Here is a 25,322-nt window from a genome sequence, read left to right as displayed (position 1 = left end):
TTAATATTTTTCTTTGTATTTAATTTTTGATAGTTTGATTAATGTGTGTCTTGGCGTGTTTCTCCTTGGATTTATCCTGTATGGGACTCTCTGCGCTTCCTGGACTTGATTGACTATTTCCTGTCCCATATTAAGGAAGTTTTCAACTAGAATCTCTTCAAATATTTTCTCAGTCCCTTTCTTTTTCTCCTCTTCTTCTGGGACCCCTATAATCCGAATGTTGGTGCGTTTAATGTTGTCCCAGAGGTCTCTGCGACTGTCCTCAATTCTTTTCATTCTTTATTCTGCTCTGCAGTAGTTATTTCCACTATTTTATCTTCCAGGTCACTTATCCGTTCTTCTGCCTCAGTTATTCTGCTATTGATCCCTTTTAGAGTATTTTTAATTTCATTTATTGTGTTGTTCATCATTGCTTGTTTCCTCTTTAGTTCTTGTAGGTCCTTGTTAAATGTTTCTTGCATTTTCTCTGTTCTATTTCCAGGATTTTGGATCATCTTTACTATCATTATTCTGAGTTCTTTTTCAGGTAGACTGCCTATTTCCTCTTCATTTGTTAGGTCTGGTGGGGTTTTACCTTGCTCCTTCATCTGCTGTGTGTTTTTCTGTCTTCTCATTTTGCTTATCTTACTGTGATTGGGGTCTCCTTTTCGCAGGCTGCAGGTTCGTAGTTCCCGTTGTTTTTGGTGTCTGTCCCAGTGGCTAAGGTTGGTTCAGTGGGTTGTGTAGGCTTCCTGGTGGAGGAGACTAGTGCCTGTGTTCTGGTGGATGAGGCTGGATCTTGTCTTTCTGGTGGGCAAGTCCACGTCTGGTGGTGTGTTTTGGGGCGTCTGTGGCCTTATTACGATTTTAGGCAGCCTCTCTTCTAATGGATGGGGCTGTGTTCCTGTCTTGCTAGTTGTTTGGCATAGGGTGTCCAGCACTGTAGCTTGCTGGTCATTGAGTGAAGCTGGGTCTTGGTGTTGAGATGGAGATCTCTGGGAGATTTTTGCCGTTTGGTATTACGTGGAGCTGGGAGGTCTCTTGTGGACCAGTGTCCTGAAGGTGGCTCTCCCACCTCAGAGGCACAGCCCTGATGCCTGGCTGGAGCACCAAGAGCCTTTCACCCACATGGCTCAGAATAAAAGGGAGAAAAAATAGAAAGAAAGAGGATAAAATAAAATAAAGTAGGATAAAATAAAGTTATTAAAATAAAAAATAATTATTATGAAAAAAATTTAAAAAAGAAAAAAAAAACAGAATCCTAGGACAAATGGTGAAAGCAAAGCTATACAGACAAAATCTCACACAGAAGCATACACATATACACTCACAAAAAGAGGAAAAGGGGAAAAAATAATATATTTTGCTCCCAAAGTCCACCTCCTCAACTCAGGATGATTCGCTGTCTATTCAGGTATTCCACAGATGCAGGTACATCAAGTTGATTGTGGAGATTTAATCCGCTGCTCCTGAGGCTGCTGGGAGAGATTTCCCTTTCTCTTCTTTGTTCGCACAGCTCCCAGGGTTCAGCTTTGGATTTGGCCGCGCCTCTGCGTGTAGGTCGCCTGAGGGCGTCTGTTCTTTGCTCAGACAGGACGGGGTTAAAGGAGCAACTGCTTCGGGGGCTCTGGCTCACTCTGGCCGCGGGTAGGGAGGGGTACGGATGCGGGGTGAGCCTGCGGTGGCAGAGGCCGGCGTGACGTTGCACCAGCCTGAGGCGTGCTGTGCGTTCTTCCGGAGAACTTGTCCCCGGATCACGGGACCCTGGCAGTGGCGGGCTGCACAGGCTCCCGGGAGGGGAGATGTGCATAGTGACCTGTGCTTGCACACAGGCTTCTTGGTGGCGGCAGCAGCAGCCTTAGCGTCTCATGCCCATCTCTGGGGTCCGCGCTGATAGCTGCAGTTCGCGCCCGTCTCTGGAGCTCCTTTAAGCGGCGCTCTGAATCCCCTCTCCTCGCGCACCAGGAAACAAAGAGGCAAGAAAATGTCTCTTGCCTCTTCGGCAGCTCCAGACTTTTTCGCGGACTCCCTCCCGGCCAGCTGTGGTGCACTAGCCCCTTCAGGCTGTGTTCACGCCGCCAACCCCAGTCCTCTCCCTGGGATCCGACCGAAGCCCGAGCCTCAGCTCCCAGCCCCCGCCCACCCCGGCGGGTGAGCAGACAAGCCTCTCGGGCTGGTGAGTGTTGCTCGGCACCGAGCCTCTGTGCGGGAATCTCTCCGCTTTGCCCTCCGCACCCCTGTGGCTGCGCTCTCCTCCGTGGCTCCGATGCTCCCCCCTCTGCCACCCGCAGTCTCCGCCCGCGAAGGGGCTCCTAGTGTGTGGAAACCTTTCCTCCTTCACAGCTCCCTCCCACTGGTGCAGGTCCCGTCCCTATTCTTCTGTCTCTGTTTTTTCTGTTTTGCCCTACCCAGGTTCGTGGGGAGTTTCTTGCCTTTTGGGAGGTCTGAGGTCTTTTGCCAGCGTTCAGTAGGTGTTCTGTAGGAGTTGTTCCACGTGTAGATGTATTTCTGATGTATTTGTGGGGAGGAAGGTGATCTCCACGTCTCACTCTTCCACCATCTTCTCCAGACTCGGCAGGCAGATTCTTAACCACTGTGCCACCAGGGACGTCTCAAAATGTTTTTTTTAATAGCTGGTTTTTGTTTTTAATCCCAGCCCAGCATCCAGTGAATATTCTGTGCTTTTATGTTATGTGTTAGGTCCCTGTGGTCTCGTTTCATCTAGAGCAGTCCCTGGTTCCTTCTTGCAGTTTCTGTTTTCTTCCATAATATTAACTTTTTAAAGAGTCCAGGCCATTTGTTCTATAAGATGTTTTATATTCTGGATTTGTCTGACAGTTTCTTCATGGTGTTATTTAACTTCTTTCTCTATCCCTGTATTTCTGAAAGTTAGGTCTAGAGCAGTAATCCTCAAAGCGTCATCCCTGAAGCAGCAGCAGCAACATCATTTGGGGACTTGTGGGGAAGAAATGCAAATTCTTGGGCCTCATTCCAAATCTACTGAATTTAACTGTGAATAAAACTCGGGGGGCGGGGTCTAGCCACCTGTTTTAACAGGACCTCCAGGTGATGCTGGTAAAAACCTAAAGTTTGAGACCAATGGTTAAATATTTTCGGCAAGAATACATCATATTTAACTGTGTAAACTTCAAATTACATCACATCAGAAGAGACAAATGTCAGGATGTCTTATTTGGCTAACCTGGTAACCACCATCTCTTTCCATTGTAAAGGTACACTTTCCCTTTGTAATTAATAAGAAATGTGTGACAGATAACAGGTTTTTACATGGGAAAAACTTTTAAGAGCTTATAAAATAACACATGTTCATTGGGAAAAACATTCCACATTCCACCTACAGAACTATTTTCATAGTGACACTCCCCAGAGATCCCTTCCATTACTGTGAATTTTCCCATAGGTTTTTTCTTTTACAGATATAACCTTACTAATTTTCCCTTTTAAACAAAAATGGAACTATACTGTGCTTTTTTTTTTTTTTTTTTTGCAGCTTTTTAATTTAGTAGTACATCTTAGACTTGTAGAGCTACGGTGTGCTTTTTAATGGCAGTGTACTGTTTCTGTGCGAGGAGATATACACATACTTTTTTTTAACATCTTTATTGGAGTATAATTGCTTTACAATGGTGTGTTAGTTTCTGCTTTATAACAAAGTGAATCAGTTATACATATACATATATCCCCATATCTCCTCCCTGTTGTGTCTTCCTCCCACCCTCCCTATCCCACGCCTCTAGGTGGTCGGTCGCAAAGCACTGAGCTGCCTCCCTGTGCCATGCGGCTGCCTCCCACTAGCTATGTATTTTACGTTTGGTAGTGTATATATGTCCTTGCCCCCTCTCACTTCGTCCCAGCTTACCCTTCCCCCTCCCTATGTCCTCAAGTCCATTCTCTACGTCTGCATCTTTATTCCTGTCCTGCCCCTAGGTTCTTCAGAACCACTTTTTTTTCCCTTTAGATTCCATATATATGTGTTAGCATACAGTATTTGGTTTTCTCTTTCTGACTTACTTCACTCTGTATGACAGTCTCTAGGTCCATCCACCTCACTACAAATAACTCAATGTCGTTTCTTTTTATGGCTGAGTAATATTCCATTGTATATATGTGCCACATCTTCTTTATCCATTCATCTGTTGATGGACACTTAGGTTGTTTCCATGTCCTGGCTATTGTAAATAGAGCTGCAGTGAACATTGTGGTATGTGACTCATTTTGAATTATGGTTTTCTCAGGGTATATGCCCAGTAGTGGGATTGCTGGGTCGTATGGTAGTTCTATTTTTAGTTTTTTAAGGAGCCTCCATACTGTTCTCCATAGTGGCTGTATCAATTTACATTCCCACCAGCAGTGCAAGAGGGTCCCCTTTTCTCCACACCCTCTCCAGCATTTATTGTTTGTAGATTTTTTTAATGATGGTCATTCTGACTGGTGTGAGGTGATACCTCATTGTAGTTTTGATGTGTACTTCTCTAATGATTAGTATACACATACTTTTGCTTCCTGCTTTTTTCACTGAATTTTATATCATGAGCACTTTCCCATGTCCTTGGCTTCATAGTATTCCGGCATATTAATACAACATAATGTATTTAAACATTCCTTTTGTTAGACACTGAAGTTGCCTATAGTTTTTCACTCAAATAAATGCTGTGAACATTTATGTGCATAAACTTTTGATTGCTTCTGAGGTTATTTGCTCAGAATTAGGATAATTGGGTCCAAAGTTAAGAGTATGTTTAAGGCTCTTGATAAATTTTGGCAAGCTACTTAATTGAAAGGTTGTACCAATTTATATCCTACCAGCAGTATCTGAGCCTCCAACTTCTGCCATCATTTAATGTTAGCATTTTTTTTTAAGTTTTTCCCAATTGATTAAGGACATTTGACTGTGTAATTTTTACTTCCTTGTTTACTGGTGAAATTGAACATTTTTAAGGTTTGTTATTTGCATTTCATAGAAAGCCCATTTAAAAAATCTTTGAGCCATAATAGATACGACCGTTTTGTAAATAAAACGTCACTTCAGCCAGCTCAAGCCCAGAGAGGAATGCATTAGGTGAGTGCTGGGATGTCTCAAGGACCTCTCTTTGGTTCAAAGAAGGTGACAGATTGGGATGTAGAATCTTAGTCCTAATTCCAGATCTCAGGGGAAGGACTCTGGTCCAGCCTGAGTCAGGCGCGCATGCCCGGACCAGTCAGCCGTGCCCCAGGAACACATCCGCGTATCCACTTGGGTGCTCTCGGCCGAGCCATCCGTCCGTGCAGGGGGCAGGAGGTGGCGGAGCAGGCCAGTCCTAGAAAACAGGCAAAGAGCAGTTCACAGAAGAACGTGAGGGCTGAAGAGACCAAGCAGGAGGTGCTCACTGCATCTGCAGAACTCCTGCTGCTTTTTTTTTTTTTTTAAGATTTTTTTATTTAATTAATTAATTTATTTATTTATTTTATGGCTGTGCTGGGTCTTTGTTTCTCTGCGAGGGCTTTCTCTAGTTGCGGCGAGCGGGGGCCTCTCTTCATCGCGGTGCGCAGGCCTCTCACTATCGCGGCCTCTCTTGTTGCGGAGCACAGGCTCCAGACGCGCAGGCTCAGTAATTGTGGCTCATGGACCCAGGTACTCCGCAGCATGTGGGATCTTCCCAGACCAGGGCTCGAACCCGTGTCCCCTGCATTGGCAGGCAGATTCTCAACCACTGCGCCACCAGGGAAGCCCTGCTGCTTTTTTATTATGAACATCTGAGTGTGGAGCGTCAGCTGCGTCCCCGACAGGAGAGGACGCTGCCGCTGAGCCCTCCATGGCTGGCTCCCGCTCACAACGGTTCCCTTCTCTGCTTTGGCCCTTGTCAGGCAGTGGGAGTGTGGCCCCATTGGGTGTTAGAGCCCTACAGGAAGTGTCCAGCTAGGGGAGCACAGAGGGGCACATGATTGGAAGGTGACAGTCATTTACTCCCTGAAACAGTCCCTTTTTTTGTTTGTTTGTTTGCTTGTTTCGGTCATGCGGCTTGTGGTGCCTGACCAGGGATCGAACCCGCACCCTTGGCAGTGAAAGCGAAGAGTCCTAACCATTGGACCGCCAGGGAAGTCCCTTGAAGCAATCCCTTTGAACTCCGTCCACAACCTTCTTCACATGTGCTTTGACTACTTTCAGTGAAGGGCCAAGAGGATTTGTTCACTGGGAAAGCTGGATGAAAGCCCTGACTATTCAGCTTCTTTCATTTCCTCTTGGGCAGCCACTGACATTTAAAAAGGGGAAGGGGGATTAAAAAAACAATTTTTTAAAAGGGGGAGTTGGGGTAGCTCCATACTCCTTGACATAGTTTTTCCTTGCAGTATTAGTCTTGGCAATAATGTTCTAAGACCCATACAGATTCTCTTTTACCTACCAGGACTGTGTTGGCTCAAGTTGTATATTTACTGTGTATATATAGTCTCTTAAACCCCTCAGGACTTTTAAATGAGAAAAAGAAAGAAGCTTTGGCCTACACAAAAACATGCTCAGGAATTCTGGAAAATCAGAGTTCCATGAATGCCTCGGGAAAAGACTCGGCTGAGGAGTGGAGGTGTGCTTACCTTCTGTCTGGCCCTTGCTTTGGTACTCCTGAGCCCGCCTCGGGAGTCAGGATGCCAGGTCCCATCCTTAGATCATCTCAGTCACTCACCCTTTGCCCATTGAATCCTAGATGCGGGTTCTGGACAAGCTGATGGTTGAGCGACTCTCAGCAGAGAGGACGGAGTGCCTGAACCGCCTGCAGCAGCACTCGGACTCAGAGAAGCATGAGGGAGAGAAACGGCAGGTGAAAACCCGGATCTGTCCGTGCTGACCCTGCGATTTGCCACTCTTTTCCCCCCGAGTCAAGGGACTCGGGCCCATCATTGAAAACTCCCAGGCCGAGATCCCCTAAAAGCGTTTGCGTCAAAGAGCGTGCCATTTTTATAACCTGAAATGAAGTCAGTAGGAAGGAGCCTGGAGTTTGGTTCCTGTTTGCGGCTGAATGTGCTGGCAGGAGGTGGAGGCCGTGCAGTTTGTAGAACGTGCTGGGAAAGCCGAGCTCCGCCCTGGATCAGTGCTATGTATCGTGCCCCTGCTGGGCCTGCACAAGATTGGGTTCCTGCCCTCAGGCAGTTTGTGGTCCACCCTGGACAGCAGACATGAAATGAGTATACTTGTGAGCGTGTGAGTGAGTTCATGCTCCTAGCAGCCAGATGTGCTTGGTGTGGAAGCCGTGGGAAGCTTTGGCTGTTGGCGTCTAAGGTGTCTCTAAGTCACTTAATGAAGATCATAGTTAGCTATTGGCTTGGGCGCTGGGTGAATCCTGGGCTTCAGAGGGCCAACAGAGAAGGCCGTGTGGCCTGTGGGAGGCGGGTAATCCAAAACTTTGGGGCTTGTCCAGAAAAGAGCCTATCACAGTCGTAAAGTCCACATTCTTGAGGTTTTTAATTCATAAGCCATGTATCAAAGTCTCCTGATGATTTGTGTACTAACTTGTGGGGTTTTTTTAGATGTCCTTGGTGGATGAATTAAAAACTTGGTGCATGTTAAAGATTCAGAATCTGGAGCTGAAGCTTTCTGGAGATTCTAGGGCCTCCAGGACTAAATCCACACCATCCACTTGCGAGTCCTCCACAGGTAACCGACACCAACATGCAGAGAGAGCCCTTCCATCCAAAGGTGATGAAACCCCCCGGTCGCGTTCTCTTCTGCATCTGAAGGCAGGCTGTGTGACAGGGCTGCGGGAAACACTGGATTGTAATGTGAACTCTGTAGGGGCAAGGACCATGCTTTGCTCACTACTGTATACACAGTTCCTATACAGTAATAAAGCACTCCTATTTAAGTGTTCAGAAATATCTGAATGAAGGAATAAAAGAATTGTTGATCCGTGATAGCAGTGCAACCTTGATGGTGTCAGAGTGGACCCCAAAGATGAGGATGAGGAAAGGATGTGTCGTCTCAGAAGGGCACTCGCCCCTGCCCTTGTGACTCTTTCCCTTTCTCGTCCTTGATCAGCCTTCTACCTTTGGCCAACTCTGTACAGCCTCATTAAACAACAGTTCATATATCAAAGCTGCCCCAGGGGCTGGATAAGAGATGCTTTGAGCCAGAGCATCTTTACATTAGCTACAGTGGCTACACTCGATGATGATCAGTTGAGGACATTCATAGCCTTAGTAATTAGACCTCCACGGGGGGGATTCTGATATGTCACGTGTTTCATGTTACCATAGGCCATCTCTGTATTTGTGGTTTTATCTTCTTTGTGCCCATAACAGTGGGGAAAATCCTGGGCAAACTTTTCATGCTAGGACTAGTTACAGAACTTGTCATGGAGCTCTGGGTATGGGTAATAGGACCGCCTCTCCAAGTGGGAGCTTGGATCAAGGAACTAGTAACCGGGGCTATGGTCTGTAAAGGGCCCGGAAGTTAGAGAATGGGGGTAATTATTCTCATCAGTAAATGCCCAATTCTGTTTTAGGACAAGTAGTGAGGTGTGTCATCCTTAGCAATCAGGAAATGGTACCCAGAGCCCTTTAGTGTAGACTGAGACAGGCCAAAGGAAAGGCCAGTAACGTTTTTGGCTTAGATGCCACCAGTGTGTCTAACGCAACATCCCTGAAAGCCCTGAAAGCCCAGATGATAATCAGGGGAGAAGTGGAGGGGAAGGGCAGGAGAAGTTGCACACGGCGGGTGATGGTTGAGAAGGCTGGTTTACAGGATTCCCGGGACTCTCAAATGCCAGCCCATGTGACTGTATGAACACGGATTCGCTCTGACTTCTGTTTTCCTTCCGAAACCAGGTGTGGATCAGTCACTGGTGACCGCAGGTCCAGTAGCAGCCTCTGACAGCCCCCCTCAGGTGGTCAGGCCCAAGGAAAAGGCCCTCAGCTCCACAGCCACCCACAGACTCCAGCAGGAGCTGTCTTCCTTGGACTGTACAGGCTCCCAACTGAGGAATGTCAAGGTCCAGACAGCCTCGTTACCCTTGAAAGAGGCAGCCAAGTGCGACCCGCAGGCCGGGCCCTGTGTTGACAGAGGCACCCAAACCAAGAAGTCTGGGAAAGGTGGGCAGACGAGGCACCGCGGCCAGCAGCCAGCACCCAGCACCGCCTGCGGGCGGCCGCCACCAGCAGCAGGTGGCGAGCAGACTGCCGCTCACGCTCGAGACACCTCCCAAGCGCTGGAGCTCACCCAGTACTTCTTTGAGGCTGTTTCCACCCAGATGGAAAAGTGGTATGAAAGGAAGATTGAAGAAGCACGAAGCCAAGCCAGTCAGAAAGCCCAGCAAGACAAGGCCACGCTGGAGGAACACATTAAAAGTTTAGAGGAGGAACTTGCTAAACTAAGGACTAAGGTACAGAAGGAAAACTAGGGCCTGGGAAGTGGGACAAGAAAGGATTCCTGGGACTTCCCTGGTGGTCCAGTGGTTCAGACTCTGTGCTTCCAATGCAGGGGGCGGGGGTTCGATCCCTGGTCTGGGAACTAGGATCCCGCATGCCGCGGGGAGGGCAGGGGTGGGGGGAAGGATTCCTGAGGATTTCCAGTCCTGCAGCTGCAGAAGAGCTATGTCCGAGGTGTCAGTTATTGTACACATAGCAGAACTTGCCTTTTAAAAAAATCACTAATTTCTAAAACGTGCCAGACACATGCTTCCTGTGCCCTGAAGTTATGAAGACTTCAACAATTAGACTGACACTAGGGGACGCTTGCTTAGTTTCAGGTTTCATTACAGACTTGAAACCTCAGCTCAAGTTCATCTGAAGTTCAGAAGCTCAGATTAAGCGAGCCGTGCTAAGAAACTGAAGGATGTGTAAGCCTAAACCCTAATATTCAGGATATGAAATAATGTAAATGAAAAGCAAGAAAAAATATTAATCCCTGTGCACTCAAATCAAGCAGTCATTCATATCAACATGCCTGCTGTGCCTGGAGTGTCTTTCTGTAAGAGCTGTAACAGACACGCTGAACTCCCTCCCTCAAGTTCATAGTTCCCAAAATGCTGACATCTTAACCAGGGGAAAACTCACCAAACAAATTTTGAGAAGGATTTTCATGATGTCACAAGATCCAGTATATCGCAAAATGTTTTGAAAAGTCAGAGTGTATTTAAATAATGGGTTAATTGGCTAATAGCACTGGGAATGTCAATGAACTCAAACGAGAAAGGTTCAAATCATTGGATCATGGTTTCTGTATCTTTCAGCCAAAAGAAAGAAATAGTACAATTAATCATAGTGATTTTAAAGTGGATTAATGGAAAAAACATTTACGTAGCAATTACCTGAAATTTCTATAACCTAATTCACAGCCAGTTATCTTAGAGTACCTTTCTGAATGTGAGCTTATTGGTCTACATTTTATAAAGAAATAAGGCTGTTTCTTGAAAGTATTTCATTTTGAACTGAGTTCTGTCATTGAAGAACCTCAAAACCTTTCCACTGCTTTGTAGCGACTATGTCAAGGTAAAAAACGCAATAAATTGACTTCGATTCCCCAGCTTCAGGGAGCCCTGTGGATGTTACTCTGCTCTATGGAGTATACAAAGTTGCAAAAGTAACGGTATGTTGAAACTTTGGATTTAATTATCTTCCAAGCTTCTTGTCCCTTGTGGCATTATATTCATCTCCTCAAAATTCCATATATGCATAGAAACCTCCATTCTATTTCTATAAACAGAGGAACCAAGTAACTGTTGTAATTTTGAATGAACTTTTGCTCATTGAGCCAAAGAGAAAATATGACTGCTTGACATGGGAACCCCCAGAAAAACAAAAGTATGCATTTAGTCCCTGTGTGTTCTGCCCATCAAGCTCAGTTGTTTTTGGTTTGTTCTTTTAAATACTGACCATCTGTGGATCTAGGCGTTCCTAATAAATGTAGATGTATGTCATCATTACAAAACCTGGACAGGGAATTTATTTGATGTTCTCTCAAGTTTATTTTCAGGTTTGTAAGCTCGTCTTGTCGAATTTAAAACTTCAGTGGCACACGTTAAAGGGGAAAAAAAATGACACGGGCGGTCAGTATGTTAAATAATAGCCTCAGCCACTTCTCATGCTAGAAAGCTTTTGTATTTAAAAAAATTCTAATAATTTAGATAATATAATAGATATTATAATAATAAAGGGGTTTGAAGATGGATTTATTGTAGTTAATATACATTAGTTGAACATTCAGACATCTTAAAATTAAACTTTAGGAACAAAACTTCAACATTCAAACAACAGTATAGTTTACAGGGAACACCCAGAACAGTTAATTTGCCTAATCCAAAATACTGATGAAGATGATGAATGTGTTTCACCAGCAGTTCTATTCTGGCCAACATCTTAATGACCATGGTTCCACATGTGAGAAGAAACTGCTAAATAAATCTTCTCTTGGGCTAAACAACGGACTTGGCCTATAATTCAGGAGATACGCAAAGATGTAAGTGAACAAATAAAATTAAACTGTTCTTTAGAGAGGAAGGGAAAAGCTTGTCCATGAGAATAGTCTTAGCCTCTGGAAGATGAAAATTCAATTTTTCATGTTTTATCCACTTAAAAAAACAAAATCAAAACAAAACCCCACATTAGGTTTTCTTGGGGAGTCTGTGGTATTTGATTCTTGCAAATACAAACCACAAATGCTCTTACGTCTTCCACATACAGTGCTGCTAGGAAGAACATCAAAGTCACTGCTTGTCACACTTCATAAAAGGATGGTTTTTAGCTTCAAGATTTTAGATTTACTAGAGATAGCCTGTACTTGAGTATTTGCCAATCATGCCACACAAAAGAGCAAGTCTTTCTAAGGTTCTCTGTTCAGAAACTCTTCACACATGCTTTTCCCTCTGTTCATCAGATGGCTTGACTAACGTACACCTATATAAAAACCTGAAAATTGGCTTATGCAAGCATTTTAGATTAGCACATCCCCCTGTGGCAGAGTATTCAGAATTATTTTGTCTTGTGGGTTCTGGAGCTGTGGAAGAGCAAGGGTGGCTCGGAATGCAGGTTAGTGACACACCACTGGTTTACACCTCTCCAATGGCACACAGTCCAACACTAGACACTGTTTATCCTGCAAAAGTTTTTCTACATCTTTCAGATGCTGCTCTGATTCTTGGATTAACCTTTTAGATTTGTTCTGTAGGTGAACTGCCAACCCCAGCCTCTTCCACGAGCTTTCACTTTCACTAAATTAACTGTTAAACACATTTGGTCTCTTTCAAAAGTGTCCTGAAGTCAACTTCTGTCTCCAATGTATTCTGCAAACTCTGTTTTTTCCCGTCACTGGAGGAGAAACTAATGCACTGAGGAGCTTCCTTAATTAATGATTTATTTTACTTTCCATGTGGATATTAAGGTAACCACATTAGTTTTGACCAGGAGTTGCCTCTTCTTTTTGGTAGGTGCTTCAGTGCATTTATTAAACTTCTCTTTCTTCTTTTTTCTACAAAGTTCTAGATTCCCAGTGGTGATCTTTTTGGAAAGTCCTCTTGAGTATCAGATGCAACACATCTGAAGAACATACCTCAACAACCCTGAGGGTTAATGCAGAAGGACTTTCCAAGGAAGCTCCATGCTGTCTCTTGAGGTCAGTACACCTCCAGCCCTATACCTCACACTGTTTTAAAACAGCTTAATTGACTTATACAATATTATATATCAATTACATTTCAAAAAAATTGGGGGAAAATGGCTTTATTCAGATATAATTCACATATACCTGTAAAATGTACAGTTCAGTAGATTTTAGTATATTCAGGGTTGTGCATTCATATAAATAGAATCATACAATACATGATCTTTTGTGACTGGCCACTTTAATGTTTTCAAGGTTCATCCAGGTGTAGCATGTATCAGTACTTCATCCCTTTTTGTTTGCTAAATATTTTATTGTATGGGTACACCACGTTTTACTTATCCATTAATCAGCTGATGGGCATTTGGATTGTCTTACTTTTTGGCTATTATGAATAATGTTGTTTAACCTTTTGGGCAACTGACAGTCTTTTTTCCACGGTGGCTGCACAATTTTATAGTCCCACCAGCAGTGTTTAAGGGTTCCAGTTTCTCCACATCCTCACCAACATTTGCAATTATCTCCCTTTTTAATTATAGCCCATTCTAGTGGATGTAAATAGTATCTCTTGGTGGTTCTGATTTGCATTTTCCTAATGATTAATGGTGTTGAACATCTTTTTATGTGCTATCTATTGTACTGATTTTTGCTTCTTCCAAAAACTGACATATCCAAGAACATTTTCAAAATAAAAGGTATGTTTTCAGTGCTAAGACAATTGCTCTTATGCCCTTTTCTTGGCTCTCTCAGATATGCCATGCTCCATGTTCTGACATTTTGCTCAAGGGCTCTATGTACAGATAGTTTCACTTGGCTTTGGGCTACCCACTGTTGAGCCTAAGCTCAACTAAACACATGGAGACTTTGCAAACCTTTCAGGATAATGCTGTAGTTAAGATCTGGCTAAAGCAAGTGTTTTTTCTAACTCTTTGAGCTGCATATTGCCTTGAGTAATCATCATCCGGATTGTATCCTGTAGAAGAAAGTGAAATCTGGTCACTGTTTTAACTGGTTAAACAAGGTACAGCTCTACCATTTTATTTGTTAAAATTAGGAACTAATGCTGAGAATTGGCACTGATGCACTTTAGGAAAGCCAAAAGTTAACAATTAGGGGTGCACAATGTCTGGCATGCTTTCATACACCCCAAACATACTTCCCAAACCATCATGCTGTAATATTTATTATCTTTGTGTGTGTGTGTGGTTTAACAGACAAGTTGGGTGGTGCTACTACAGAGTGTAGATATAGCAAACATTGTTAAATTTAAAATATCAGTTAAGTGAAAAATCAGTAACATCAAGAGCAATGATCAAGATATACCATCTCAGTGACATATCCCAAGATATCTATCAGACTTTTTTAAAAAACTCACTAATCAGTACAAAAGGGCCAGGACCTTCCCTCACCATGATCTTGGCCTCACCTCTTCGGTGGCACTTTTGTTTCTTTTGAATTCTTCCCTTGCCCAGTCCTTCAGGTATTTGCGGTCAGAATCATTTGGAACTTGCCGAATTGCCTGCAAAGTCCTTCTGTAGAGGAGGAGAACTTGTTGCCTTCTCACGAACTGTAGAGAGGAGGAGAAATGGCAATTACAGCTGCACAATCGTCAGCCCGGTAGGCTCTTTTCTCTTTGGTTCTCAACTTTGAAAAGGGGAAAGAAAACCACCTTTTTTCTTTTAAGAAAACGGCAAGAAGTTTGTTTGCGTTGTCTCCTTACTCCTTTGTCAAACTTAAAATCAAGAGTACAAGCAGCAGACCAGTCTTTCCCGCAGTCACAAGGCAGTGAGGGATCCGGGCTCAAGATCAAGGGCCCGGCCCGCCTCTTGCACCAGGACTGGAGGGTAGCCTCGCCCCCTTGCGCTTGCCGTCGGCCCCCCCAACCCCCGCGGCGCGAAGCCCCGCCCCCCCAGCACGAGCCAATCAGAGTGGGGCGCGCGCAGGGTCGTCGGCTCCAGTAGTCCCCGAGACCGCTCTATAGAATGGGTGCAGGGAGCGGTAGAGAATCGAGCTCAGACCCGGTAAAGCTGCCCTAAGAGGCCGGCGAGGATAGTTGGTACCTGCTTTAGCGTTAGCGTCGCTGGGGGTAAGCGGGAAACGACCATGACGTCCAGACAGCGCGGTCCGCCAGAGCCCCAGCGCGCAGGAGCGGAAGTGGGGCGGTGACGGGGCGGGGCGAGCTCGGTTTCCCGGGAGGCAGCCGGCGGCAGTTGCGCTGGCTCGGGGAGCCCGGCAGTCGGACAGTCGGAACTGAAGCTCAAGGCAGTTTCGCTTTGTCTTAGCCTAAGTTTGCTCATCCGTGAAACAGGATAACAGTTCCTGCTTCACAGGTTGTTGTAAGAATGAGATAGTGGTGAGGCATTTAGCCCAGTTCCTGACACGTGGTTAACTTTCATTAAACGTAAAGGATTTGGGGGGTGAGGGAAGAAAACTATTTTAGTATATTCTTTTTGAGATTTAGTGTGTATAGTGAAAAATACTAAAAATTTAAATGTTAATTTCTCTTAAAGTTTGTGTTCTGCTCGCCTCCTTTTCTCGTTCTTCTCCCTGTTCTTTTCTACTGTGAGCATTTTTCCTGGCGTTGTAGTCTTCATGATCCTTAGTTACAAGGCTTTAAATGGTTGTCCCATAGCAGTTTTGAGAATTCTGTGTCACTAGTAACGAGGAACCAAACATCCTGACGCCTTAAGCTTTTTTCCCCTATAATCGTTTTATCCTCCCCTCAACACACTCCTTATGCTCTTAGGTTGTATTAATTGTAAGGGGTTAGGTGGATTCCTCCTACTTTTAAAAAATGGGATTGTTCTGAATTAAAATACAGCCCAAAGTGTTCAATTACCCGTTCGTTCACTGAGCATTTACTTGATTGCCTTGCTTGGAATCCTTGGAGCTCCCTTTTTCCAGCTGTGTACTTCTGGCTACTTTTGTATGTGTGTTTCCTCGTCTGTAAAGTGAAATAACAGCATCTACCCCAGAGCTGTTGTTGTACCGTACTGTATGTAGTGCACTGAGAACAGAACCTGGCGCATATAAGCACTCTCAAGATTTTGAACATCACCAGGCATTGTGTGAATGATGCTAATACCATAACCACATATTTCAAAATTTGTCTACTAATTAGCAATTCATTGATTTTCTTCTCTTTTAAATAGTAGTGAAGTTAAATATCCCTTGCCACTTTTAGTTACACTTATTTTGTGAATTGTTATGACTTTGGTCCCTTTATGATGATCCAGACTTTTATTCTTATTATATATGGGCTGTTTGCCATATTTTTAAAAATTTTGATCCTTTTCCTTTTATAGCTTTAAGTCTCTATATAGTCACGTGTATTTTCCATTTTTTGAGCCTTTTCAATTTCATCTTCTCCTCTTCAGAACTTTAAAAAATTTTCATTGTTAACATTTAAAATGTTTACTCTATCTAGGATTTTGGTTTATAGCATAATGGGGATATAAGTTCTTTTCCAGTTGTAAACTATAATTTCAGCACCATTTATTAACTAATTCATTCATATTCCTGGGCTTTGTGATACTCCTGGTAAATTCTTTTAGGGTTTGAATAATCCTCAGGATAATTTCATCCAGGTCGTTTTTACTTTGTTGTTGTTGTATGTTTTATTATTAGGCAGGAATACTCCCCTGTAGTATCTTATGAGTCTTCTATTAATGGTCTGTATGACCTTTAGAAATGTTTTGTATTATTTTCCTCTAAATCATCTTAGAATCGTTACTGAAATTTTGATCACGTTGAATCTATAAAGTGAGAACTGACATTTTTATACTATTTCTTCTTCCCATCCAGTAAGATTCACTTATGCTAGACACTGGTAATGCTGTCACGAGTCATATATGCCCTGTCCTTAGAATCACACTTTGGGTAGGAAGACGTAAGTCCAACGTAGTATTTATAGATGTTGTCAAGGCTCATACTGTGGGAGCTTATTCTTCTTGGAGGGCTTATCTGAGCTAGGCAAAGTCAGAAAGGCAAAGTGGATAAGAGAATTCTAGACAAAGAATGCATGGAACACTGGCAGATTCCAAGGCCCCTGTGGTTTGCTGTGATCAGATCAAATAGTGTGGTGGGGATGCTGGGAGAGAAGGGACAGGGGAGGCAGGTAGTGCTTAGAAGCAACAAATGGTACCTTCTTCACAGGAATTCAGAAAGATCTCCTTGGATGTTGTGAGTATGACGAAGTGAAGCTAGCAAAGTGATTAGCAGTTCAAGCTATATTTTATTTACTTTAATATTTATTTTAAAAAAATGTTTGGCTGCGTCGGGTCTTATTTGCGGCACGCGGGATCTTTTGTTGCGGTGTGCGGGCTTCTCTCTAGTTGTGGTGCGTGGGCTCGTAGTTTGCGGCACACAGGCTCTCTAGTTGAGGTGCGCAGGCTTCACTGCCCTGTGGCGTGTGGGATCTTAGTTCCCTGACCAGGGATCGAACCTGTGTCCCCTGCATTGGAAGGTGGATTCTTTACCCCCAGGGAAGTCCCCCTCAAGCTACATTTTAAGAGAGCTCCAGCTGCACTGCAGTCAGAGGAAAGCAAAAGGGAAGACAGAATAAGGTAAATATCCAGAAGTTAGACCGGACACGTTTGGGGTTTGGATGGAGGTGGAGAGGAAGGTAAGGCAAATGTAAAGGTTGAGCTCCAAGTGAGAGTGTGAGAGAGCAAGCCTATCCGCAGTAGCTTCTTCTAAGTGACTTCAGGTGTGTCACTCTTCCTAACCAACGCTCTCAGTTCCTGATGGGTCTCCTGTGTCTGCTCCTGTGCTTCCCAACCCTTTTCCTCTCACAGCACAAACTGAAGATAGCACTCTTGGGTAACCTGCTTACTGAAATTCTTCTGTTCCAGACCCTATTAGCTATCCCAGGGTCAAGGGAATCACTTATGCTGGTACATCAGTTGGGATGCTTCAGCTTAGCTTGTCCTGTCAATTAAAGGTAGATATGATGGACTGCATCACAGTCATAATGTTAGTGTCTTCCCTCCCTGCTGGAAGATTAAACTTCCTGCCCCACAGAGGCCTTTGGCCAGTGATACATCTCTTACACTCAGATTTCATCTTGGAGCAGCATCTTTACAAGCCATTGTGTGTGTCCACCAGCTTGCCCTTCTTCTGCCATGAGGCCAGCATGCTGAGGCTCACCCCCCACAGACATAACCACAAGAAACAGACCCTGACTTGAAATAAGCCACTGAAGTTGCGGAGTCGTGATACACAGCATAAACTAGTGACTGACAGCTGACTGATCCAGCAGACAAGACCCCCAGCGCACCTTTTACACTCCTGTCATGTTCCATTAAGAATGGTCACAAGTTACATCAACAGTGGTATATTTTTTAATAGTTTTCAGAATATAAGCTGCATAGCTTTTTAGAATAAAAAATGATATAACCGCAGGTACATGCTTTAGGACACTTGGTTAAACAACAAGCAAACTGCGTCTTTGAGGACCACCTCAAAAGGGTGGCACACTTCACAGTGTAACTTGATAACAGACATGGAGATAGACGATTACGTCATGGCATGTTGTCTGCGAAAGAACATCTGACAGTCAGAACTTAAATAGAACACAGCACACAGTTAAGTATTCAAGCACTGCTTTTTGGCTAAGTAAAAACTGCCTAAAAACCGCTGATGGATTTTTGACTGGAAAAAAAGATGTGGCTGCTTAGTTCTTCTGCTACTTCTCTTGAAGCACTTCTCTTCCAGCATAAGACAGGCTTGGTTCAACGTGAAATCAGTGTGAGGAATGATTCTTCCTCTTAACTGTTAAAAAATGAACTAAAGAAATAAATTACTACAACAGCACGAACCATGGCACAGAGAGGATGAAATAAAGGAAAAATCATCTTTCCATCATTGCATAGTCTCCCGAAGCAGCAAAGGTGAAGGAGGACACTGAAAAGCCATTTCACTCATCTATGGCCCAAGGGTCATTTTCTGATGATTTGGGCTCCCATGATGTCTGGTGGTTTTATAAAAAAACACACATACCACAAGCCTCCTACCCTCGTACAGAAGTTAGTTCCTTTCATAAGAAGCACAGTAAAAAAAAAAGACTCTCTAAAAAAACCGCAGCTGCCTTAGCCACTTGACAGCTTTCGGGTACACACTGTGGGCTTCGCAAGGCCAAGCCTTATTAGCGCAGGGTCAAAAGGGAAGTTCCCTTTAGTCCTTTGCCCAGAGGCCTGGCACAGTCCCATGCTTCCAGCAGCATCTCCTCATGGAGGTGTCCAGGGTCCCTGGGAGGGAAGGCAGGCAGCTGGGCCCCAAGGGTGGGGTGCAGCCTCCTCTTGGGCCAGGACTTCCGAGACGAGCCTGAAGGGCAGCGCCACCCCCCAGGTACGAGACCAGACACCTGCTGCTGCTGTTCCTTTATGGCCCCAAGTTTATTACAAGAACTGGAGCCCAGGCACAGCAGGGAGCATGAAGAGTTTCCTCTAGGCTCTGAAATCGTATTATAAAATAAAATGTATGTTGCAATAAAATTTTTTGTAGCTGTTGGGTGAATGTTTATAAATCAAGTCAAAATTAAATACCATTTTCGAGCTGGGAGTTCAGAAACAGTTGTCCAAAAGGGAGCACCTGGCAAGCAGTGTGACATTCTGACCGCAAAGTCTCACTTAGGACTGTGTTCCTTCTGTTCTACGGGTGGTCAGAGGCCGTCACCAGCTCAAACCACTGCCTGAGAGCATCGCTGAGCGTCTCGGGAAGTGCGTTCACATCGCGTAGGATTATATAGAACGGGAATGGGAACTCTTCCATGTAGGATCGGATTTCAGGCATCTCTCCAGGCCCTTTAAATATTGGTACCTTGATGTCCAAGATAGAATCCTGGCAAGAAAAAACATTTAGAAATAAAAAGAAAAATTAAATCAGTGTCCATAGCTAGCTCTTTTATGATCTCCTCTGCAGACAATTTTTAGGTCTCACATGTCTAATTCCTGCTTATAAAAATAGCTCTTATTAATTACTAAGTAAAACAGAACTCTTAATAAGGAGGAGGCAAATCTCTTTCTGAGCAGCCCTTCCAGGAGAATGGCCACTAAAAGGGAAGGAAAGGGGTAGATAAGCAAACCTGATTTCCCTACAATGGTTTTTCCTATTCTCTACTTGGAATGATTCACATTAAATCTTCAACTTGCTATCCAGGCCTTAATGTGACCTGCAGAGACAGTACTTCCCCTGGAACAGAACCACCCCGTGGACATCCTTCATGTAGCAACTGATGCTTCCTCCTTTGAGGAGGGCACTGCTGAGATCCAAGTACCTGGAAAGGCTGGCCTATGTTTCCAACGGACAGGGCCCATCATCAAGGCTGCGATACCTGCAGCGACGCTGTGCAGAGGGAGATGACCCACCGGAGTACTAGTCAGCACAGAAAGTGGTTAAGAGGACAGACTCTGAGTCAGTCTGAATACTGGCTTCCTTGTCATTACCTACAACCTCTGTGTTTCTGTCCTTCACTGTAGAGTGGGAATAACCATCCCTACATCACTGAGTTACTGCTCGGTTACATGAGAAAATAATTATAAAATGCCTAGAACAGTGCCCTTCAGGATGCCATGAATGTTATAGGAGTTCTTGGTATGACAGTGAGACCCAGGCCATTTTTCAGATAGAACAGCTTGAAGGGAATCCCCAGAAAAGTGGCTTTTAGTAATCACTCACCCGTGAACTGGGATTGTCCAACACAACAAAAATGACAAAGATGTTAGCATTCCGGGCGGCCTGAACTGCTGCTAGGACTCTGTCTTTGCCCTCAAAGAAAAGGCCGCGTCCGTCAGAGACCACCAGGAGGAGCTGTGCAGTTTCTGTAGTAGAACATACAGCAGGAGAGGAACTCAACTCAAACGGCAACTCAAAGACTACATACGGGGACTCCCCTGGTGGCGCAGTGGTTCAGAATCCGCCTGCCAATGCAGGGGACGCGGGTTTGAGCCCTGGTCTGGGAAGATCCCACATGCCGCGGAGAAACTAAGCCCGTGCGCCGCAACTACTGAGCCTGTACCCTAGAGCCCACGAGCCACAACTACTGAAGCCCACGTGCCTAGAGCCCGTGCTCTGCAACAAGAGAAGCCATTGCAATGAGAAGCCTGCGCACCACAAGGAAGAGTAGCCCCTGCTCGCCACAACTAGAGAAAGCCTGTGCGTAGCAACGAAGACCAACGCAGCCAAAAATAAATAAACTACGGACAGTAAGAAAAATTAGTGCAGACTTTCTCTGTGCTATTAAAACCAAGCAGTTCTCTGAAACTGGTGAATTCTGGGCACAAATAAAGGGGGCCTCCAATTAGATCTATTACTTTGAACACGTGAGTCACAGACAAGGCTGCACAAAAACATACAAAACTTCTGTCAATAAAACAATTTCCCAGTAGTGCTTTGGGGAATGTCACATTTAGATCAACTTTGTTGTACAGCAACATGTGAGAATTAAAACATGTTTATGTATATAAAGTATAAAAAGAGCAGTCCTGAGTAGACCATTAGAGGAAAGTGCCCAAATCAGAAAGCTGGAACTGTATCTTCCAAATTTCAGTCATTGTCTATTAGTTTCATATTTCTGTCAATTTCTTGTACCTAAATTCTGTCTTTTTCTTGAAAAAAACAAATAGAAATTTAAACAAAAACTTAAATAGAAGGGACCACTAAAATGAACAGTGAATAAAAAATGTATTAAAAATTTTAGCATATTATATAATGTTTCCAGTGAAAGACTGTTGTGCTTAAGGGCAGGCTGTCTTCTGTCAAGGAAGGTTAGCAAGTGTTGAGAGGCGTGAATGACCTTCAAAAGGAAGTCTTCCCATGGTACAATCAGAATTGAGGATTTAGGGAAAGGCTAAAGAACTGGTGTGCTGCAAAAGCCCCAAATCAATCATGGATGGATTAGCTGGTTTCTGAATCATGTCCTTCTCCTCTTTCCTTTGTTATTAAAATATTGAAGAATACTCATTATATTGAATTCCACACACCCTTACTCCTTTCATTCACAATTGAACTCAAATCTATCAAATGAGTATATACTAGTTAATTACAAACTAGTTGGTGTCTACCTTCTCCTTTGATTATAAGCCTCTCGAGTATGGGTTCAATAAAAATTTTTGAATGAACGAACGGGTGAGTAAAAAATTCCATGAATGTTTAATACCTCTGCATCATCCTCTGTTTATGTGTTTTCCTATAGAGCATACACTTTAAAAGATGGTGATGGGTACAATGAGATGAAAACAAGCAACTTGCAAATAGTACAAAAGAACAGAAAAGCATTTTATTAGCGAGGACCAAAGAACGCAGCTCACCTGGACTGATGTTTTGTGAGAGCTGTTGAGCAGCTGCAAACATGTTGGCTACAGACTCTAGAAACTAAACCAGAAATAGACAATTAGAAAACTATTTAAGCTCTCTTCCCACTATCACAGAGACTGAAATTACTTCTGGCACTTAAGTGATTATCAGATAACCATCTCAAATCTATAGCAATCAAACTGTCCCTTCCATCCATCCGTAAAGGACTGACAATCCTTGCACTTGGCATTTACATTGGGTGCTGGCATTCTCAAGCACAGACAAGACCTGTGTCCATGGCATATACCCCACTAGTGTTCTACGAGACACCCCAAAGGAAAAGAAACACTTCCTCTGGGGGACAATAAGTCAGTAACTCCCCCAAATGAACCAAAGAGCTGTCTTCTTCCAAGAAAGGAAAATAGCTGAGCAAAAAAAAGAAGGCAAGAAAAAATGTCCAGTGTAACGTGAAGGAGGCTAAATTACGGCAGGAATCAGGAGGACAAAATTGTTATCCCATGCTGTGTTTAGAACGTATGCCATCCTGAGCAAGTCACTGGCTTTATTTCACATCGTTTCTTCTCTAGGCTAAATGGTAGAGAGAAATTGGCCTTGACCCACTTGATAAGGGTACTGGGAGGTGGTTCATTTTTCCAAAATGTTCCAAACCTCTCAAAATAGGGAGCCAGAAAATCAATGATGCAAAGTCAAATGATCTTTGAAAAACTGAGAAAAAGAGATCACATCCTATTTAATAATGGATGCCAAGGGAGATTCTCTTCCAGTGGTACACCGGCTGAGGCTTAGGACTATTCTCTATTGTAAATTTTACCACACTGGGGAGGAGGGAGTTCTAAAAATTATGTCTCTCCTATACCATAAAATAACTTCAGAAGACATCTGAAGTCATCAGCATACCTGAGCAATCTTGGTTTTCTTTTGTTGGAATTTGCAGAGCCGCAGAATCTGGGACCCTGAGTAATCACTGAACTGTTCATGGAATGGGTGTAACAGCTTTACGGACTCTCCAAAACTTGGGGGAGAAAAACCAAATACAATGGGAGTTATTTTTTGTCATGCAAAAAAAGAGGCTGGTTTTCCCAATGGGATTAAAAGGCACTCTTACCTGCACACCGCAATCTGACCCACTTCCAGAAAGGTTAGAGCATTTCCAATCACAGCCAGAGATTCAAAGGCAAGCTGTGAAACAAAGTGAAGGGTTGAAGAAATCGGAATATCCTCTACACTAATGCCTTTCAACCTTTTTTATACCAAGATTCCCACAGAAAACACTACTTTTTTGGTATGGCACACAGGGGAACAACATGAATATGGCTATTCACAACCAACTCAGAGGCTTTGGTGGCTTTGGTAGCCTTAGGCCCTGGCTAATAGCACAAGCGCCGAAACCCAATATCCTTTATACTAGTAGGAAAGGTCTGCTCTAGACATCATCCAATAAAAGCGATCTTGAGAAATTTGGTCCATAAATTTTAAAGGTTTCTTTCCCCTTTTTTGACTATATAAAGTAATCTCTCATGGGTAAAAGATCTTAAAAACCAATTTATTCTAATCTATGCATAAATGACAGTATAGTTTTAGAATTTAAATTCAGTTAAAAAGACGACGATACTTGCAGCAACTAACATCTACTGAACATGTATCAAGTGCCTGCTAAACTGAGTGCTCTGCATACATGATTTCACTTAGTCTTCATAACAACTCTGAGTTTGAGGTAAGTATTGTTATAATCATTTTTTCAGAAGGTAAAACTGACAGACATAAAATGAACTGCCCAAAGTCATGCGGTACTAAGTGGGGAGGTGAGACCTGAACACAGGTGCAGAGGTTACACTTTTTCCAGCAGAGCCTGTGCACAGACTTGAGGCTGCTCGCTGACTTGTGCTGGGCAACAGCATCACTGCAAAGACCCCCCGACTCTCCACATCCCTGACGGGGAGGGGTGGGTTGTAACTCCACCCAGGCTCCTAAGCCTTGTTACTAATGATAGAACACTAACTCTACACAGACGTAAAGAAACGTGTACTGAAGACATCTTCTTAAAAAATCAGGGATATTCAGATATTACGTTGTGCATGGTCTTAAAGAATATAGTACATTCATTCTGTGGAAAGTAAACACTGACAAATTTACTTACTCTGCAACTAGACAATAGCACGGCAAGGCTAAGAAACACAACAATCTAAACGACCTACAGCAGTAGGACACCAAAATTTTTTGAGACGTCCTGAAATTGCCCCTTTGAACTCTTTTTAAATCTTAGATCTTCTCAAATATGGTCTCATATTCTCAGAACAAACTAACTGGTATTTCAAAGTGTTTTTTAGCCAGAATATATTTAAAACATTCAGGTGGCCCATCAAACTGCCACTACACTTCTCCTCCTTACCTGTTTGGTATGGTTGTCTACCATGCTAGAAGAGTCATCGACAGCCAAACAAATCTGATACTGGCGTTTACTGGGCTTGGTCCTTCGAAGCCAAATCTTGTCTTTCCGAAACTGACTGGCAATGTATGGAATGACCTTCCGCATGTTCAGTCGCTTCCCAGTTCGATAGTCTCCTCTGTTAAATTTAACCAAACAGGAGCAAGATTAAGGATAAAATCACAGTAATAATAACTTATAACCAGTTATACCAAATAACCAGTAACCTGGCACAATGAAGTGTTACTGTCCATTGAGATTATTAAGGGCTGGGATCTTCTAGATCAGCAGCCAGAAAAACTGGATATGTATGTGGCAAGAATAATTAGGTCCTTTTAGAAAATTTAAAACACTTTTTGAAAAGAAAAAACATGTTTGCATTGAATATTAAGTCTTGGATTCTCTTTTGTGTTCTGAAACTATGCTTCTGGACACATCTTTGGAAAGATCTAGGTGAGTGATGCATGCAGCAAGTGAGTGACCCTACATGTAGAAGGTGAGCAGCACACACACCCAAGGCTCAGCCAATTTTCCCATCAGGTATTAATTAACTAGTCACAGAAAGTGCATTCATACTGAACTTCACAGGAACTTCTGTGGTAGAGATGATAAAATGGCAACGAGGTAAGGAACGCCATACTAGAGCCTGTGCAGCAGAAGTGGCAACCTAGACGCCAGCACCATAGCTGTTACGTGCTAAGCTCAGCAGAAAAGATGACACTGCCATCTTTCCAGGGCACCATGAGTGCATCCAATGGAGAAGACTTACTTCAGCTTGGCGGCCTGGGTAGGCTCTAATATGAGACGAAGCTGTTCACACAGCTGTTGTGAAAGAGGTGCAGTTAAGAGCAGGTAACTCTGCCACATCTCCACTGCTGCCTTCTCCTGTGACAACAGCAACAACATGTAAGTTACCCTTAGAAGGCTGGAGCCAACCAAAGTCATTACAGCAAGATGAAGGCCTGAAGCAAAGCAGTAGAAAACAACCTGCTTCTCTTGTCAAGCTGCTCTCTGATTCAC

The 25,322-nt window shown here is 43.7% G+C and overlaps 3 protein-coding genes and 1 long non-coding RNA gene across 12 annotated transcripts in view; 2 read left to right on the top strand and 2 right to left on the bottom strand.

The window, feature by feature from the left end:
* Positions 1-11,402, top strand: part of ANKRD6 (ankyrin repeat domain 6) — a gene marked incomplete at its 3' end in the record, with an annotated part of 202,261 nt that extends 190,859 nt beyond the window's left edge. For 4 of the 6 annotated variants that reach the window (XM_082475783.1, XM_082475784.1, XM_082475782.1 and 1 more), the window contains 4 exons: positions 6,678-6,791; positions 7,498-7,624; positions 8,794-9,347; positions 11,301-11,402. In XM_082475783.1, the coding sequence (XP_082331909.1) occupies positions 6,678-6,791; positions 7,498-7,624; positions 8,794-9,347; positions 11,301-11,402 (897 nt within the window). Of the gene's footprint in view, positions 1-6,677; positions 6,792-7,497; positions 7,625-8,793; positions 10,895-11,300 lie in introns of those variants that run through there. The other 2 variants (XM_082475787.1, XM_082475785.1) reach the window with 1 other exon arrangement.
* A 1,263-nt stretch (positions 11,403-12,665) lies between these two features.
* On the bottom strand, positions 12,666-14,703 carry LYRM2 (LYR motif containing 2). Its single transcript, XM_082475794.1, has 3 exons — positions 14,623-14,703; positions 13,989-14,129; positions 12,666-13,535 (listed from the first exon to the last, which is right to left on the bottom strand). Exons 1-3 carry the CDS (start codon positions 14,665-14,667, stop codon positions 13,455-13,457), a joined length of 267 nt encoding a protein of 88 aa, XP_082331920.1. The 5' UTR covers positions 14,668-14,703; the 3' UTR covers positions 12,666-13,454.
* Positions 14,066-19,072, top strand: LOC309667392. The gene is made up of 2 exons (XR_014267741.1): positions 14,066-14,179; positions 17,620-19,072. It is a non-coding gene; the product is annotated as an uncharacterized lncRNA (long non-coding RNA).
* MDN1 (midasin AAA ATPase 1) overlaps positions 14,822-25,322 on the bottom strand; it is a 160,786-nt gene continuing 150,285 nt past the window's right edge. The window contains exons 96-103 of one of the 4 annotated variants that reach the window (XR_014267738.1): positions 25,072-25,187; positions 24,267-24,441; positions 22,983-23,056; positions 22,775-22,889; positions 21,871-21,934; positions 20,240-20,382; positions 19,108-19,402; positions 14,822-17,089 (exon numbers count right to left, since the gene is read on the bottom strand). Coding sequence is in view for 1 of the 4 variants with exons in the window: in XM_082475781.1 (XP_082331907.1) it covers positions 19,214-19,402; positions 20,240-20,382; positions 21,871-21,934; positions 22,775-22,889; positions 22,983-23,056; positions 24,267-24,441; positions 25,072-25,187 (876 nt within the window). In the remaining 3 variants the exon portion in view is untranslated. Of the gene's footprint in view, positions 17,090-17,888; positions 19,403-20,239; positions 20,383-21,870; positions 21,935-22,774; positions 22,890-22,982; positions 23,057-24,266; positions 24,442-25,071; positions 25,188-25,322 lie in introns of those variants that run through there. The other 3 variants (XR_014267739.1, XM_082475781.1, XR_014267740.1) reach the window with 3 other exon arrangements.

Source organism: Balaenoptera physalus (genome assembly GCF_965194825.1).
Source record: "Balaenoptera physalus genome assembly, chromosome: 9".
In the NCBI taxonomy this organism is placed as follows: domain Eukaryota; kingdom Metazoa; phylum Chordata; class Mammalia; order Artiodactyla; family Balaenopteridae; genus Balaenoptera; species Balaenoptera physalus.
The sequence above is the reverse complement of the archived record's forward strand: the minus strand, read 5'-3'. Positions and strand labels throughout refer to the sequence as shown.

Coding starts and splice junctions, on each gene's coding strand:
- LYRM2 (XM_082475794.1), bottom strand. CDS start 14,667: ATGGTCGTTTCCCGCTTACCCCCAGCGACGCTAACGCTAAAGCAG. Junction 14,130..14,622: donor CGACGCTAACGCTAAAGCAG/GTACCAACTATC, acceptor TCCTCTCTACAG/TTCGTGAGAAGGCAACAAGT. Junction 13,536..13,988: donor ACAAAAGTGCCACCGAAGAG/GTGAGGCCAAGA, acceptor TTTCTTCTACAG/GATACAATCCGGATGATGAT.